Source organism: Aegilops tauschii, chromosome 2 (assembly GCF_002575655.3).
Source record: "Aegilops tauschii subsp. strangulata cultivar AL8/78 chromosome 2, Aet v6.0, whole genome shotgun sequence".
Taxonomy (NCBI): Eukaryota; Viridiplantae; Streptophyta; class Magnoliopsida; order Poales; family Poaceae; genus Aegilops; species Aegilops tauschii.
The window spans coordinates 207,138,469-207,154,292 of NC_053036.3; the positions used below are offsets into that span (position 1 = coordinate 207,138,469).

At 47.4% G+C, this 15,824-nt stretch overlaps 2 protein-coding genes across 2 annotated transcripts; one reads left to right on the plus strand and one right to left on the minus strand.

Moving 5' to 3' along the window:
- Positions 1–281: 281 nt before the first annotated feature.
- LOC109738045 (uncharacterized) lies at positions 282–1,488 on the plus strand. The gene has a single exon (XM_020297152.4). It carries the CDS (start codon positions 383–385, stop codon positions 1,241–1,243), a length of 861 nt encoding a protein of 286 aa, XP_020152741.1. The 5' UTR covers positions 282–382; the 3' UTR covers positions 1,244–1,488.
- A 2,861-nt stretch (positions 1,489–4,349) lies between these two features.
- Positions 4,350–5,813, minus strand: LOC109738046 (ribosomal RNA small subunit methyltransferase, mitochondrial). Its single transcript, XM_020297153.4, has 2 exons — positions 5,411–5,813; positions 4,350–5,326 (listed from the first exon to the last, which is right to left on the minus strand). The coding sequence occupies exons 1-2, from the start codon at positions 5,741–5,743 to the stop codon at positions 4,601–4,603; spliced, it is 1,059 nt and encodes a 352-aa protein (XP_020152742.1). The 5' UTR covers positions 5,744–5,813; the 3' UTR covers positions 4,350–4,600.
- Positions 5,814–15,824: the final 10,011 nt, after the last annotated feature.

A 15,824-nucleotide genomic window follows, 5' to 3' on the forward strand; every position in this document is an offset into this window, starting at 1 on the left:
TTTATTTTTCCCAATCTTTTACCCTAATAGGGGTTTTAATCCATTGCCATCTTTAGCCGGCCGAATTTAATAACTATGCAAAAAAAAAAACCATGTCAAAGCATTTTCTCAAAATAAAAGAAAAACTAAGATGAACAATAATAAAAAGAAAAGAAAGCGGTGTCCCACTCCGAGCCCGAGCTCCTCCAGACGGATAAGCCCCCACGTGTTCTCCTCTACGCCATCACCACAAAGCACAAGACTCATATTAACCCTGTCTCTGCCCGTAGACCCCACACCCTTCTTCCCCGGCCATAACAACAAAACCCCTGAAAAATCACCTCCCCCAAATCCACACGTTCCCCTCCTCACCACCGTGGGGAAAAGATCCCTCCGCTCCCCAATGGCTCTCCTCCCCCAAATCCTCCCCTCCCAGCGCCCCCACCCCCACCTCGCCGCCTCCCGCCACCCTTTCCCCCCCGCCCACGCATTCCGCACAGCGCCTCGCCTCCACGCCTCTGGCCACCGCCGCCGAGGTCGCCTCGCCGCGTCAGGGCCCGGGTCGTCGCCGTCGCCGTCGCCCGACCAGTACCCGTCCGAGCCCGACGATGGCCTTGTGGAGCTCCCTCTGTTTCCTCTCCCGCTCGTGCTCTTCCCGGACGCGACCCACGCGCTGCACATCTTCGAGTTCCGCTACCGTATCATGATGCACACCGTGCTCGACACCGACCTCCGCTTCGGCGTCGTCTTCGCCGGCTCCGACGGCGCCTCCGACGTCGGCTGCGTCGGGGAGGTCGTCAAGCACGAGCGCCTCGCTGACGACCGCTTCTTCCTCATCTGCAAGGGCCAGGAGCGGTTCCGCGTCGCCCGCATCGTCCGCAACAAGCCTTACCTCGTCGCCGCCGTGCAGTGGCTCGAGGACCGCCCGCCCGCGGAGACGCCGGCCCCTGGGGAGGACGCCGAGGCGCTCGCCGTCGAGGTCGAGGCGCTCATGCGCGACGTCATACGCATCGCCAACCGCCTCAACGGCAAGCCCGAGAAGGAGGTCGGGGACCTGCGCCGGGGGCTCTTCCCCACCCCATTCTCCTTCTACGTGGGCAACACCTTCGAGGGCGCGCCCAGGGAGCAGCAGGCGCTGCTCGAGCTTGAGGACACCGCCGCGCGGCTGAGACGGGAGCGGGACACGCTCCGCAACACTCTCAACTACCTTACCGCCGCGTCTGCCGTCAAGGACGTCTTCCCCTCGTCGCCGTCGTCGGGGTGAAGCCTTTCGCCTCTGCCCCATCTCGCTCGCCGATAAGGAGTTTGTGGAGGGTAGTGGACTAAACCTTCTTATTGCTCTTTTTCGCCTTTTTCCTTTCCTTGTAATTGCAAGGGTAGGCTTTATTTCAATGTGGTAGCATTTTAGCGTGTAAAATTGTACGTATAATTCAGGTGTATTAACTCAAAAGGAAAATGCGGAGCTATGACGATGATCAATGGTAATGATAAGCATTTTGCTCCATGAAAGCAATGCATGCGTATTTACTCATTAGTCAGCTCTTGAGTGTAGACTGCCACTTCTCAATTGGAATTACGTTGTCTGACATGATTGGCTTACCATATACAGTAATTTTAGTTTCAGTTTTCCAATGAAAAAAGGTACTCCCTCTGATCCATATTAATTGACACACTTTGCAAAGTTCTACTAAGTGTGCGTCAAAGTGTGTTGTACGAATACTTTAGCAGGTTTATTCATCATCAGCTGTGTCTGTGTGACCATACATATATACATCCATCTGTTTAGCACTCTCTTCGTTCCATAATCTCTACTATCTAAAAAGAACCGTAAGGTTCCGTTTCCCCTCTTACGTCGTTCGTTTCGTCGATCCATTCTCACTTGTTTCGGCCACCTCCACTTGCCACCGATTTAGTTTTCCATGTCCCGATTTTTCCGCCTGCCTCCCTCTCGCCTAACGCACGCACCCTCCTAGTGCTATCCCCGCGATCTAGGGCGACGGCATCGGCGCCCCCGTCCCCTCTCTCTCTCTTTCCCATCTCGCGTTTCTGTCTCCAATCTCCCGCCGAACGTCGGACGTATGTGCTTGCGCCTCCCCATCACGCGCCGGCGACCACTCGCCAGCGACGACCCGAGGTCACCGACGCGGGGACCCAAGGATTCGTTGCCGCCGTTCAGAACTACTTCGTCGACGGCGTCAATGGGGGCTTTGGCCAGAGCTCCTGGCCTTCCGCCGCCGCCGCCGGGTTCGTCCCCCAGGCATACATACTGCCGATCAGGACGCCGTCGGATCCTCTGTCGCCGGTCCTCTCCTTCCTCTCACAGTTCATGTAGCCCCTACTTCCTCCCCTGATTGTCCAGGTTAGTTCCTGATTTCGAATTGGTTGTGTAGTTGTGCTGCAGGCACTTCACGGATGAGATTTTCTCATCCTGTTCTCGCCTCCTCATGTGGTGCCACCTCCTCACGTCGTGCAGCCTCCACACGCGAAGCCACCGAGTCAGGAATCGGAAGTGCCAGTCTGTGCATCGTGTTCTCACGCGAAGCCCTAGGTCGTCTTGCTATCCTGTTGCAAGAATTCCTACGCACAATATTAGTGTTCATATCAGTCTGACATATTCATGTGTATCTTTTCAGTATCCAAAATTAAAGAATTCAAGTGATACATATATTGTTTGGAATTTCGCTGCTATGCCATGATCGGTTCAATTTATCCATCATTTAATGTTTTCATTTTTCTGTTGTACAGTAGTTCCTTCTATGGAATTGTACTAACAAGATTATATGCAGCTTTGTTAATGTCCAGAAGCAAGTTGAGGAATGATTGTTCATTTTACTTGAGAAGAACTATTTCACATGTTCAAGAACAACTGCAGGAGTAAACTTTCATAAGCCTTTGTACTGAATGCATGCATACTCATCGATTAATGTTAGATATGTAGTATACAGTGAAGTATAAATTTACATCGCCACACCAGCCAGCAGGAGCGGCATCAACAGCAGGGTGTCGTAGATTGACCTGGAGGTTGTCCCGAGGGGCACGACACTGCCAGTGAAGATGTAGCAGGTGAAGGAGGAGGACGTGGAGACGAAGGTGGCGGTGTGTTAGATGGCAGAGGTGGACAAGATGAACAATTGGTTCGAGAGGAGGTGGTTGTCGCAACGGATTAACAAGATTGCGGTGGCTCAAGAAGAGCAAATACATCTCTTCTGTTTATTTTCACAGTTTCATCTAGAAATCGTCCGCCAAAGTGTCGTGTGCATAGTGTTTCCAGTCAGCTTTTATAAGACGTTATAGGTCACAACTTATAAATGCTTACAGAGAGAGTATGTTCTATGCCTACATCGAATTGTACGCAATGATAACCCTTTCGTAAGAAGAACCCTTTCTGGTGTTTATACCTTCAGTGTGAGTTATAACATGTTGTACCATGCCATTAAATATTTATCACTACTTATGTTTCATATTCACCCTAAAACTTCTCTAAAGCTACTGAATTTTCTCGTATTTTCTGAAGCTACCATGTCTCCCCTTGCCTAAAATTTGATTGATAGCCGGATGTGCCATTAACGACGGTGATGAGTTTGGGATGGGGAGTGGAGATAGTGGTGAAGAAGACGAAGAAGGGTGATTTATAACATGGTGAATCAAATGTTGACAATATTGTTTAATGTGCACGAGGATCTTAGAGATATACATGTTTCACATGATTTCTTATGTCCCGATGCAACGCATGGGCAGTTAACTAGTTTGAACTAAAACAACAACAAGAATTATGAAATGGAGGGAGTAATTATACCTCCTATGTTTTTTTTCAAGTGTATGATCTCGTCACAGGTTACTTCTTTTCTCCCACGTTCAATATTTCTAGAAATATGGTCCAACAAAAGGTGATTCGAATTTTTATGCCATGATGATGGTAGGCATAGCAACACTCTTTGCATCCGGATAAAAATGAAGCACTCTTTCCTGCCATCAAGTAAAAGTGTATCTACTGGCTGCAGATGTTGAATCTCTGTATAGATGTTATCTGCATTTTCATTTTGAAAGATCTTCATTACTCTTCAGGCTGCAGATGTTTTCTGGGTGTTGGTTAAGGATTTTTCCATTGGACTAGCCACAGGGAGGAAAGCGTTTAAAGATTGCATCACCTGTTCTGGTTGGGTTTGGTCTGGAGTAGCATCCTGATCCTATGGTGGTTGTTGTTCGTAAATCATGATTATCAGTCTTTGTTGAACAGTCGAAACATAGTAGTATAATTCTGCAGGATTTGCTTCATGTCATGTCCTGTCTACCAGTAGTTTTCTTTGAGTTATATTAATATGAACATTGCATTTGTGAACTGCAATCCTATCAATACGATTGTGTATGTGTGAATCCTAGTAACACTGTTTCATCATAATCATTTCATGAATAGCACATGCTTGAGATCTTCGGCTTAAGGTTGCCAAATTTCAAAGAAACTCTCTGCAACTCTGAACCAACTCAGCCTACGCCTAGACAGCTGCTAAACATACATGGACTGGCAAATTCGCTTCTGTGCTACTACCATGGACATGGGTCAGTTGTGTGCGTCGGTCATTTGCATCGGTGAGCAATCAGAGATCCGATGCGCTGACAAGTGCTACTGAAACCATATCCCTCGCTCGTTGAATAGCCTGAGCAAATAAAGAAGCTCGTCGTTTGACATCTTGGACGGCCTCTTCCCGGCGAGGTCGGTGGACTCTAAAGCACCGGCAATCCTTTCCTTGAAAGCCCCGACCTCTTCCGTGCTGAAACCAGCTGCTCGATCGCCGCTGTCGCCGTCTTCATCGCTGCAGGCTTCGTCATTACCGTCGTCATCAAGAACACCGAGGATGATGCCACTGCCAGTGCCAGGGGCATCGCTTGTGCATCTCTCGCTTCTCTGAGACCGCTTGAGAAGATCCAGGATCTTCCTTTTCTGCTTGAAGATGGCACCGAGGGTCTTGTTCTTCTGCCCGAAGCACTCCCGTGTGAAGCCCAGCCACTCGGCGAGGTCGACCTCAGGCGGAGCCCCCCTCGGCTGGATCTCGACGAGGGAGGAGTCTACCCTGGGCATGGGAACGAAGTCCCTCTTGCTCACGTCCATGAGCAGCTTCACGTCCGCTACCATGCGGACGTTGGCTGCCAGGCGGTTATACTCCGAGTCGCCTGGCATGGCCACGAGCCGCCGCGCGAACTCCTTCTGCAGCAGGAGCGTTGCTGTCCGGAAGTGGTACGTCCCGAACAGCAGCTTCGCGATGAGCGGCGAGGAGATCCCATAGGGGATGTTAGCCACACAAACGTCGAACTTTGGGAATTCGGTCTCCATGGCGTCCCCCTGGATCACCTGGCAACGGAGAAAGAAGATTCCATTCGTCATTTGACATTAGGCATTTGATCGAGCAGGTGGTGGGCGCCGGCAGATACAGACCGTGAGCTTGTGCGCCAGGTCGAGTGCCCCGAAACGGGCCGTGACTGCGTCGACCATGCGCGGGTCGATCTCGACGGCGGTGACGCGGTCGGCCGGGGAGGCGAGGAGGCGGGCTGTGAGGTTGCCGGTGCCGGGGCCGACCTCGAGTACGGCGTCGCCCGGGCGGAGCGCGGCGTGGCGCGCGATGGCGTCGAGGACGCGTGGGTTGGTGAGGAGGTGCTGGCCCCGCGGCTTGTGTAGCCGGAAGCGCCCATCCCACGCCTCCGACGCCAGTGACGACGAGGCGGAGAAGGCGGCGAGGCGGGCTCGAGAGTTCGAGACGGCGCGGTTCATATCCGGTTTGGCTCGGTTCGCTCCGTGATGTTGTTCGACTTTTGCCGTTTGAGAGCAATTCCAACGGGTCTAGACGGACACATGTTCATTTTGTTTATGGTCTATTTTTTCTGTCCTAGTTTTTTTTGTTTCTTGTTACTACGTTATATATTTGTGAGAGCTTAGATGTGACATCCTTAAAAAACATCTAGATGTGAATTAGACAAACTGAATTCCAACAGCCCTCGTAAAATCTTTTCCCGTAAAAGTGGTTATAAGAGCATCTCCAATGGAAGATTTCTATCTAGAGGCACGTCGCGATTCGGACGTATTTTTCGGCGCTCCATTGCCGCCGGCCGGTTCGTCCCTGCTGCCGTTCCATGCTAATGACCTTTTTCCTAAGCTAAATTGTCCCTTGATAAAAATCAAATCCAAATTCAAATTTAAATTGCAAGTCAAATTATTGTTTCTCCAAACAGTAAAATAAAAATGTTGGTTGGGTTGCAAATATTCACTAAGTAATTTTCATGTAAAATCCAACATCATTTGAATTATTAAAATGCCCTTAACCTATTTAAAACTTATCCAAAATCATTAAATTGAGTCTTCTAGATTAAATATATATTTAAACTATTCAAAATAAGTTGAGACTTGCCATGCTAGCTCAAAACATTGCATGGTATTTATGTGCTAAGTTGCGTATGCAACTAAAATTAATTGGTATTTAATTTAATTGTAAAACAGAAAAGAAATAAAGAAAAGAACAAAAGAGACACTGTGCCACTAGACCATAAGTCCACAGTAAAGGCCTAGCCCAACTTCCCCTGTCGTCTTCCTCGTGTTCACCGCGCCCCCGTGGAGTACCCGAGCGCATCCTTGGCCGGGGATCGCCACACGCCAGTCATCCAAGCCTCCCTGGCGAGGATAATATCATCCCCGGCGGCAGGGGTTTCGTCCGCATCCACTAGCCTACGTAGTTCTTCCCCTTTCGCCTCGGATTCGCCACTGCGAGCACACGAGCGCCCCCGTCGCCATGGACCTCGTCGTTCCTGCAGCCATTGTCACCCCCGTTCCGTAGCAACGTGTCCACGAGCTCCGTCATCATCTTCTGCATCATCCACGCACCTCGAGTTTGTGTTGGGAGCCCCTGCATCGCCGGATCTGCCGTCGTCTTCAACATTCGGCCACCGACACGTCCACGACGACTGTCGTCGTTCTGCTACTCCTAAGCCACCCGCTGGGCCTCCTTGTGCCTCCATGGTGAGCTCCCGCTGCTTTTCCCTCTCTCCCACGCTCGGTTCCGCCTTCCTAGCCGCTTCTCTCGCCATGGCCGAAGCTCCTCTCCGTCGGCCACGTCATAGATGCAGCCACAACAAGCAGAGCTTGCGTCCGAGCTCCACAACAAGCTCTTGGCATCCCTAGGAAGCCATCGGGCTGCCCAGCGTCACTTGCCGCTCCCCATAGCGCCTAAAGCAAGCTCGCCCAAAGCCGCCATCGCTGCACGTCGATGTGTGGGGTTTCCTCCCCCTTCGTTCTTGGGGGTGTCTACCATGTAGACACCGTAGGTGGAGGTTGCTGCCCACTTGCCGGTGTGATTGATGGCAAGTGGCGGAGCGTTATATGATGTGTCGCCAACTTCTTCGTCTATGTCGGTTGCCTCCTTAGAGGCATCGGCTAGGACGTCGGTTAAGTCCTCGACGGTAGCAACTAGGTGGGTGGAGGGTGGGTTGAAAATTCCAGCTTCTCCTGGGTTTTCCCAGATCTGATCGTACACCAAGTGTCGATTGTCCCAGATCGCGAGGCTCGGAATGCAATCCAACATCTCATTCAGGAGCACCTTGTCGGCTTCGCCCATACCCTGGTTGAAGGTTGGGCTTGGCAGGAGTTTTCCCGAGATCCGATCTGACATGGTCCTGGGGTCTTTGTTGGTCAAGCTAGATACCTGTCCATCACAATAGTGTTCGGTTCCAAGCTCAAGGCGAGATCTGAGGCGTGATCCATGTCGTGGTACTGATCTGGGATTGAATCTGAGGTCTAGACAGAAGCATTAGTGTGGTCTTCGGTCTGGTCTGACACCCAGCCCGATAATGCAAACTCACGTGAGAATCCGCTATGTACTCCAGGTTCCCAAATGTAATTATCTGACCTGGAGCAATTTTTTGATCCGGCCAAGGTGACCAGATGAATCAACATAAAGCATGATACTATCGAGGACAAAGAGTTGTCCCGGGAAGAAAGTCAGGCCGCAGCCAACACTATCATAGATTTGGAGGCAAGCCATCGAGCTGCTTCGGCTACACAGAGGGACCTGTATGGTCCACCAAGGATGGAGTCGAATCCGGCAGATCTCGGGTAGGGAGTCCCGAGCTGGTAGCCTTTCCATGATGATAACATGACAAAGAGGGGACCTGATGTTTACCCAGGTTCAAGCCCTCTCAAAGAGCTAAAATCCTACGCCCTGCTTTGTTTGTATTGATTGTTGCTACTAGTGAGCTGCGTTGAGATTTTCCCCGAAGTGGAGGGGAGATGTGTTGGGGAACGTAGTAATTTCAAAAAAATTCCTACGCACACGCAAGATCATGGTGATGCATAGCAACGAGAGGGGAAAGTGTTGTCCACGTACCCTCGTAGACCGAAGGCGGAAGCGTTAGCACAACGCAGTTGATGTAGTTGTACGTCTTCACGATCCGACCGATCAAGTACCGAACGCACGGCACCTCCGAGTTCAGCACACGTTCAACCCGATGACGTCCCTCGAACTCCGATCCAGCCGAGTGTTGAGGGAGAGTTTCGTCAGCATGACGGCGTGGTGACGATGATGATGTTCTACCGACGCAGGGCTTCGCCTAAGCACCGCTACAGTATTATCGAGGTGGACTATGGTGGAGGGGGGCACCGCACACGGCTAAAAGATCAAACGATCAATTGTTGTGTCTCTAGGGTGCCCCCCTGCCCCCGTATATAAAGGAGCAAGGGGGAGAGGTGCGGCCGGCCAGGAGGGGCGCGCCAGGAGGAGTCCTACTCCCACCGGGAGTAGGACTCCCTCCCTTTTCCTTGTTGGACTAGGAGTGGAGGAGGAAAGAGGAGGGAGAGAGGAAGGAAAGGGGGGCGCCGCCCCCTCTCCTTGTCCTATTCGGACTAGGGGGGAGGGGCGCGCGACCCTGCCCTGGCCGCCTCTCCTCTTTCCACTAAGGCCCACTATGGCCCATTAAGCCCCCGGGGGGTTCCGGTAACCTCCTGGTACTCCGGTAAAATTCCGATTTCACCCGGAACACTTCCGATATCCAAACATAGGCTTCCAATATATCAATCTTCATGTCTCGACCATTTCGAGACTCCTCGTCATGTCCGTGATCACATCCGGGACTCCGAACAACCTTCAGTACATCAAAACATATAAACTCATAATATAACTGTCATTGAAACTTTAAGCGTGCGGACCCTACGGGTTCGAGAACTATGTAGACATGACCGAGACACGTCTCCGGTCAATAACCAATAGCGGAACCTGGATGCTCATATTGGCTCCCACATATTCTACGAAGATCTTTATCAGTCAGACCGCATAACAACATACGTTGTTCCCTTTGTCATCGGTATGTTACTTGCCCGAGATTCGATCGTCGGTATCTCAATACCTAGTTCAATCTCGTTACCGGCAAGTCTCTTTACTCGTTCCGTAATACATCATCCCGCAACAAACTCATTAGTTGCAATGCTTGCAAGGCTTAAGTGATGTGCATTACCGAGAGGGCCAGAGATACCTCTCCGACAATCGGAGTGACAAATCCTAATCTTGAAATACGCCAACCCAACAAGTACCTTTGGAGACACCTGTAGAGCACCTTTATAATCACCCATTTATGTTGTGACGTTTGGTAGCACACAAAGTGTTCCTCCGGTAAACGGGAGTTGCATAATCTCATAGTCAGAGGAACATGTATAAGTCATGAAGAAAGCAATAGCAACAAACTAAACGATCAAGTGCTAAGCTAACGGAATGGGTCAAGTCAATCACATCATTCTCCTAATGATGTGTTCCCGTTAATCAAATGACAACTCATGTCTATGGTTAGGAAACATAACCATCTTTAATTAACGAGCTAGTCAAGTAGAGGCATACTAGTGACACTCTGTTTGTCTATGTATTCACACATGTATTATGTTTCCGGTTAATACAATTCTAGCATGAATAATAAACATTTATCATGATATAAGGAAATAAATAATAACTTTATTATTGCCTCTAGGGCATATTTCCTTCAGTCTCCCACTTGCACTAGAGTTAATAATCTAGTTCACATCACCATGTGATTTAATACCAATAGTTCACATCACCATGTGGTTAACACCCATAGTTCACATCGTCATGTGACCAACACCCAAAGGGTTTACTAGAGTCAATAATCTAGTTCACATCGCTATGTGATTAACACCCAAAGAGTACTAAGTTGTGATCATGTTTTGCTTGTGAGAGAAGTTTAGTAAACGGTTCTGCCACATTCAGATCCGTATGTATTTTGCAAATTTCTATGTCAACAATGCTCTGCATGGAGCTACTCTAGCTAATTGCTCCCACTTTCAATATGTATCCAGATTGAGATTTAGAGTCATCTGGATCAGTGTCAAAATTTGCATCGACGTAACCCTTTACGTCGAACCTTTTTGTCACCTCCATAATCGAGAAACCTATCCTTATTCCACTAAGGATAATTTTGACCGCTGTCCACTGATCTACTCCTAGATCACTATTGTACTCCCTTGCCAAAATCAGTGTAGGTTATACAATAGATCTGGTACACAGCATGGCATACTTTATAGAACCTATGGCCAAGGCATAGGGAATGACTTTCATTCTCTTTCTATCTTTTGTCGTGGTCGTGCTTTGAGTCTTACTCAGTTTCACACCTTGTAACACAGGCAAGAACTCTTTCTTTGACTGTTCCATTTTGAACTACTTCAAAATCTTGTCAAGGTATGTACTCATTGAAAAACTTATCAAGCGTCTTGATTTATCTCTATAGATCTTGATGCTCAATATGTAAGCAGCTTCACCGAGGTCTTTCTTTGAAAAACTCCTTTCAAACACTCCTTTATGCTTGGCAGAATAATTCTACATTATCTCCGATCAACAATATGTCATTCACATATACTTATCAGAAATGCTGTAGGGCTCCCACTCACTTTCTTGTAAATACAGGCTTCACCGCAAGTCTGTATAAAACTATATGCTTTGATCAACTTATCAAAGCGTATATTCCAACTCCGAGATGCTTGCACCAGTCCATAGATGGATCGCTGGAGCTTGCATATTTTGTTAGCACCTTTAGGATTGACAAAACCTTCTGGTTGCATCATATACAACTCTTCTTTAATAAATTCATTAAGGAATGCAGTTTTGTTTATCCATTTGCCAGATTTCATAGAATGCGGTAAGTGCTAACATGATTCGGACAGACTTAAGCATAGATACGAGTGAGAAACTCTCATCGTAGTCAACACCTTGAACTTGTCGAAAACCTTTTACGACAATTCTAGCCTTGTAGATACTAACACTACTATCAGCGTCCGTTTTCCTCTTGAAGATCCATTTAATCTCAATGGCTCGCCGATCATTGGGCAAGTCAATCAAAGTCCATACTTTGTTCTCATACATGGATCTTATCTCAGATTTCATGGCCTCAAGCCATTTCGCGGAATCTGGGCTCATCATCGCTTCCTCATAGTTCGTAGGTTCGTCATGGTCAAGTAACATGACATCCAGAACACGATTACCGTACCACTCTGGCGCGGATCTCACTCTGGTTTACCTACGAGGTTCGGTAGTAACTTGATCTGAAGTTACATGATCATCATCATTAGCTTCCTCACTAATTGGTGTAGTAGTCACAGGAAAAGATTTCTGTGATGAACTACTTTCCAATAAGGGAGCAGGTACAGTTACCTCATCAAGTTCTACTTTCCTCCCACTCACTTCTTTCGAGAGAAACTCCTTCTCTAGAAAGGATCCATTCTCAGCAACGAATATCTTGCCTTCGGATCTGTGATAGAAGGTGTACCCAACATTTTCTTTTGGGTATCCTACGAAGACGCACTTCTCCGATTTGGGTTTGAGCTTATCAGGTTGAAACTTTTTCACATAAGCATTGCAACCTCAAACTTTAAGAATCGACAGCTTAGGTTTCTTGCCAAACCATAGTTCATACAGTGTCGTCTCAACGGATTTAGATGGTGCCCTATTTAACGTGAATCTAGCTGTCTCTAATGCATAACCCCAAAACGATCGTGGTAAATCGGTAAGAGACATCATAGATCGCACCATATCTAATAAAGTACGGCTACGACGTTCGGACACACCATTACACCGTGGTGTTCCAGGTGGCGTGAGTAGTGAAACTATTTCACATTGTTTTAACTGAAGGCCAAACTCGTAACTCAAATATTTTACTTCTGCGATCATATCATAGAAACTTTTATTTTTGTTACGATGATTCTCCACTTCACTCTGAAATTCTTTGAACTTTTCAAATGTTTCAGACTTGTGTTTCATCAAGTAGATATACTCATATCTGCTCAAATCATCTGTGAAGATCAGAAAATAATGATACCTGCCGCGAGCCTCAATATTCATCGGATCACATACATCAGTATGTATGATTTCCAACAAATCTGTTGCTCGCTCCATTGTTCCGGAGAACGGAGCCTTAGTCATCTTGCCCATGAGGCATGGTTCGCAAGCATCAAGTGATTCCAAAAGCCCATCAGCATGGATTTTCTTCATGCGCTTTACACCAATATGACCTAAACGGCAGTGCCACAAATAAGTTGCACTATCATTATTAACTTTGCATCTTTTGGCTTCAATATTATGAAAATGTGTATCACCACGATCGAGATCCAACAAACCATTTTCATTGGGTGTATGACCATAGAAGGTTTTATTCATGTAAACAGAACAACAATTATTCTCTAACTTACATGAATAACCGTATTGCAATAAACATGATCCAATCATATTCATGCTCAACGCAAACACTAAATAACATTTATTTTAGGTTTAACACTAATCCCGAAAGTATAGGGAGTGTGCGATGATGATCATATCAATCTTGGAACCATTTCCAATACACATCGTCACTTCACCCTTAACTAGTCTCTGCTCATTCTGCAACTCCCGTTTCGAGTTACTATTCTTAGCAACTGAACTAGTATCAAATACTGAGGGGTTGCTATAAACACTAGTAAAGTACACATCAATAACATGTATATCAAATATACCTATGTTCACTTTGCCATCCTTCTTATCCGCCAATTACTTGGGGTAGTACCGCTTCTAGTGACCAGTCCCTTTGCAGTAGAAGCACTCAGTTTCAGGCTTAGGTCCAGACTTGGGTTTTTTCACTTGAGCAGCAGCTTGCTTGCCGTTCTTCTTGAAGTTCCCCTTTCTTCCCTTTGTCCCTTTACTTGAAACTAGTGGTTTTGTTTACCATCAACACTTGATGCTTTTCTTGATTTCTACCTTCGTTGATTTCAGCATCACGAAGAGCTTAGGAATCGTTTCCGTTATCCCTTGCATATTATAGTTCATCACGAAGTTCTACTAACTTGGTCATGGTGACTAGAGAATTCTTTCAATCACTATTTTATCTGGAAGATTAACTCCCACTTGATTCAAGCGATTGTAGTACCCAGACAATCTGAGCACATGCTCACTGCTTGAGCTATTCTCCTCCATCTTTTAGCTATAGAACTTGTTGGAGACTTCATATCTCTCAACTCGGGTATTTGCTTGAAATATTAACTTCAACTCCTGGAACATCTCATATGGTCCATGATGTTCAGAACGTCTTTGAAGTCCCGATTCTAAGCCGTTTAAGCATGGTGCACTAAACTATCAATTAGTCATCATATTGAGCTAGCCAAACGTTCATAACATCTGCATCTGCTCCTGCAATAGGTTTGTCACCTAGCGATGCATCAAGGACATAATTCTTCTGTGCAGCAATGAGGATAAACCTCAGATCACGGATCCAATCCGCATCATTGCTACTAACATCTTTCAACTTAGTTTTCTCTAGGAACATATCAAAAATAAAACAGGGGAGCTAAACACGAGCTATTGATCTACAACATAGATATGCTAATACTACCAGGACTAAGTTCATGATAAATTTAAGTTCAATTATCATATTACTTAAGAACTCCCACTTAGATAGACATCCCTCTAATCCTCTAAGTGATCACGTGATCCATATCAACTAAACCATGTCTGATCATCACGTGAGATGGAGTAGTTTCAATGGTGAACATCACTATGTTGATCATATCTACTATATGATTCACGCTCGACCTTTCGGTCTCAGTGTTCCGAGGCCATATTTGTTATATGCTAGGCTCGTCAAGTTTAACCTGAGTATTCCGCGTGTGCAACTGTTTTGCACCCGTTGTATTTGAACGTAGAGCCTATCACAGCCAATCATCACGTGGTGTCTCAGCACGAAGAACTTTCGCAACGGTGCATACTCAGGGAGAACACTTGTACCTTGATAATTAGTGAGAGATCATCTTATAAAGCTACCGTCGAACTAAGCAAAATAAGATGTATAAAAGATAAACATCATATGCAATCAAAATATGTGACATGATATGGCCATCATCATCTTGTGCCTTTGATCTCCATCTCCAAAGCATCGTCATGATTTCCATCGTCACCGGCATGACACCATGATCTCCATCATCTTGATCTATATCAATGTGTCGTCACATGGTCGTCTCGCCAACTATTGCTCTTGCAACTATTGCTATCGCATAGCGACAAAGTAAATCAATTATTTGGCACTTGCATCTTATGCAATAAAGAGACAACCATAAGGCTTCTGCCAGTTGCCAATAACTTCAACAAAACATGATCATCTTATACAACAACTTATATCTCATCACGTCTTGACCATATCACATCACAACATGCCCTGCAAAAACAAGTTAGACGTCCTCTACTTTGTTGTTACAAGTTTTACGTGGCTGCTACGGGCTGAGCAAGAACCGTTCTTACCTACGCATGAAAACCACAACGATAGCTCGTCAAGTTGGTGCTGTTTTAACCTTCTCAAGGACCGGGCGTAGCCACACTCGATTCAACTAAAGTTGGAGAAACTGACACCCGCTAGTCACCTGTGTGCAAAGCACGGCGGTAAAACCAGTCTCGCGTAAGCGTACGCGTAATGTCGGTCCGGGCCGCTTCATCCAACAATACCGCCGAACCAAAGTATGACATGCTGGTAAGCAGTATGGCTTATATCTCCCACAACTCACTTGTGTTCTACTCGTGCATATAACATCAACGCATAAAACCAGGCTCGGATGCCACTGTTGGGGAACGTAGTAATTTCAAAAAAATTCCTACGCACACGCAAGATCATGGTGATGCATAGCAACGAGAGGGGAGAGTGTTGTCCACGTACCCTCGTAGACCAAAGGTGGAAGCGTTAGCATAACGCGGTTGATGTAGTCGTACGTCTTCATGATCCGACTGATCAAGTACCGAACGCACGGCACCTCCGAGTTCAGCACACGTTCAGCCCGATGACGTCCCTCGAACTCCGATCCAGCCGAGTGTTGAGGGAGAGTTTCGTCAGCACGACGGCGTGGTGACGATGATGATGTTCTACCGACGCAGGGCTTCGCCTAAGCACCGCTACAGTATTATCGAGGTGGACTATGGTGGAGGGGGGCACCGCACACAGCTAAAAGATCAAACGATCAATTGTTGTGTCTCTAGGGTGCCCCCTGCCCCCGTATATAAAGGAGCAAGGGGGACAGGTGCGGCCGGCCAGGAGGGGCGCGCCAGGAGGAGTCCTACTCCCACCGGGAGTAGGACTCCCTCCCTTTTCCTTGTTGGACTAGGAGTGGAGGGGGAAAGAGGAGGGAGAGAGGAAGGAAAGGGGGCGCGCCGCCCCCCTCTCCTTGTCCTATTCGGACTAGGGGGAGGGGCGCGCGGCCCTGCCCTGGTCGCCTCTCCTCTCTTCCACTAAGGCCCACTATGGCCCATTAAGCCCCCGGGGGGTTCCGGTAACCTCCTCGTACTCCGGTAAAATTCCAATTT

Bases quoted from the DNA above. Each gene is read 5' to 3' on its own strand.
- LOC109738046 (XM_020297153.4), bottom strand. From the start codon at position 5,743: ATGAACCGCGCCGTCTCGAACTCTCGAGCCCGCCTCGCCGCCTTCTCC. The intron at 5,327-5,410 runs GTCTGTATCTGC...CTCCGTTGCCAG, and splicing joins ACCTGGCGCACAAGCTCACG to GTGATCCAGGGGGACGCCAT.
- LOC109738045 (XM_020297152.4), top strand. From the start codon at position 383: ATGGCTCTCCTCCCCCAAATCCTCCCCTCCCAGCGCCCCCACCCCCAC.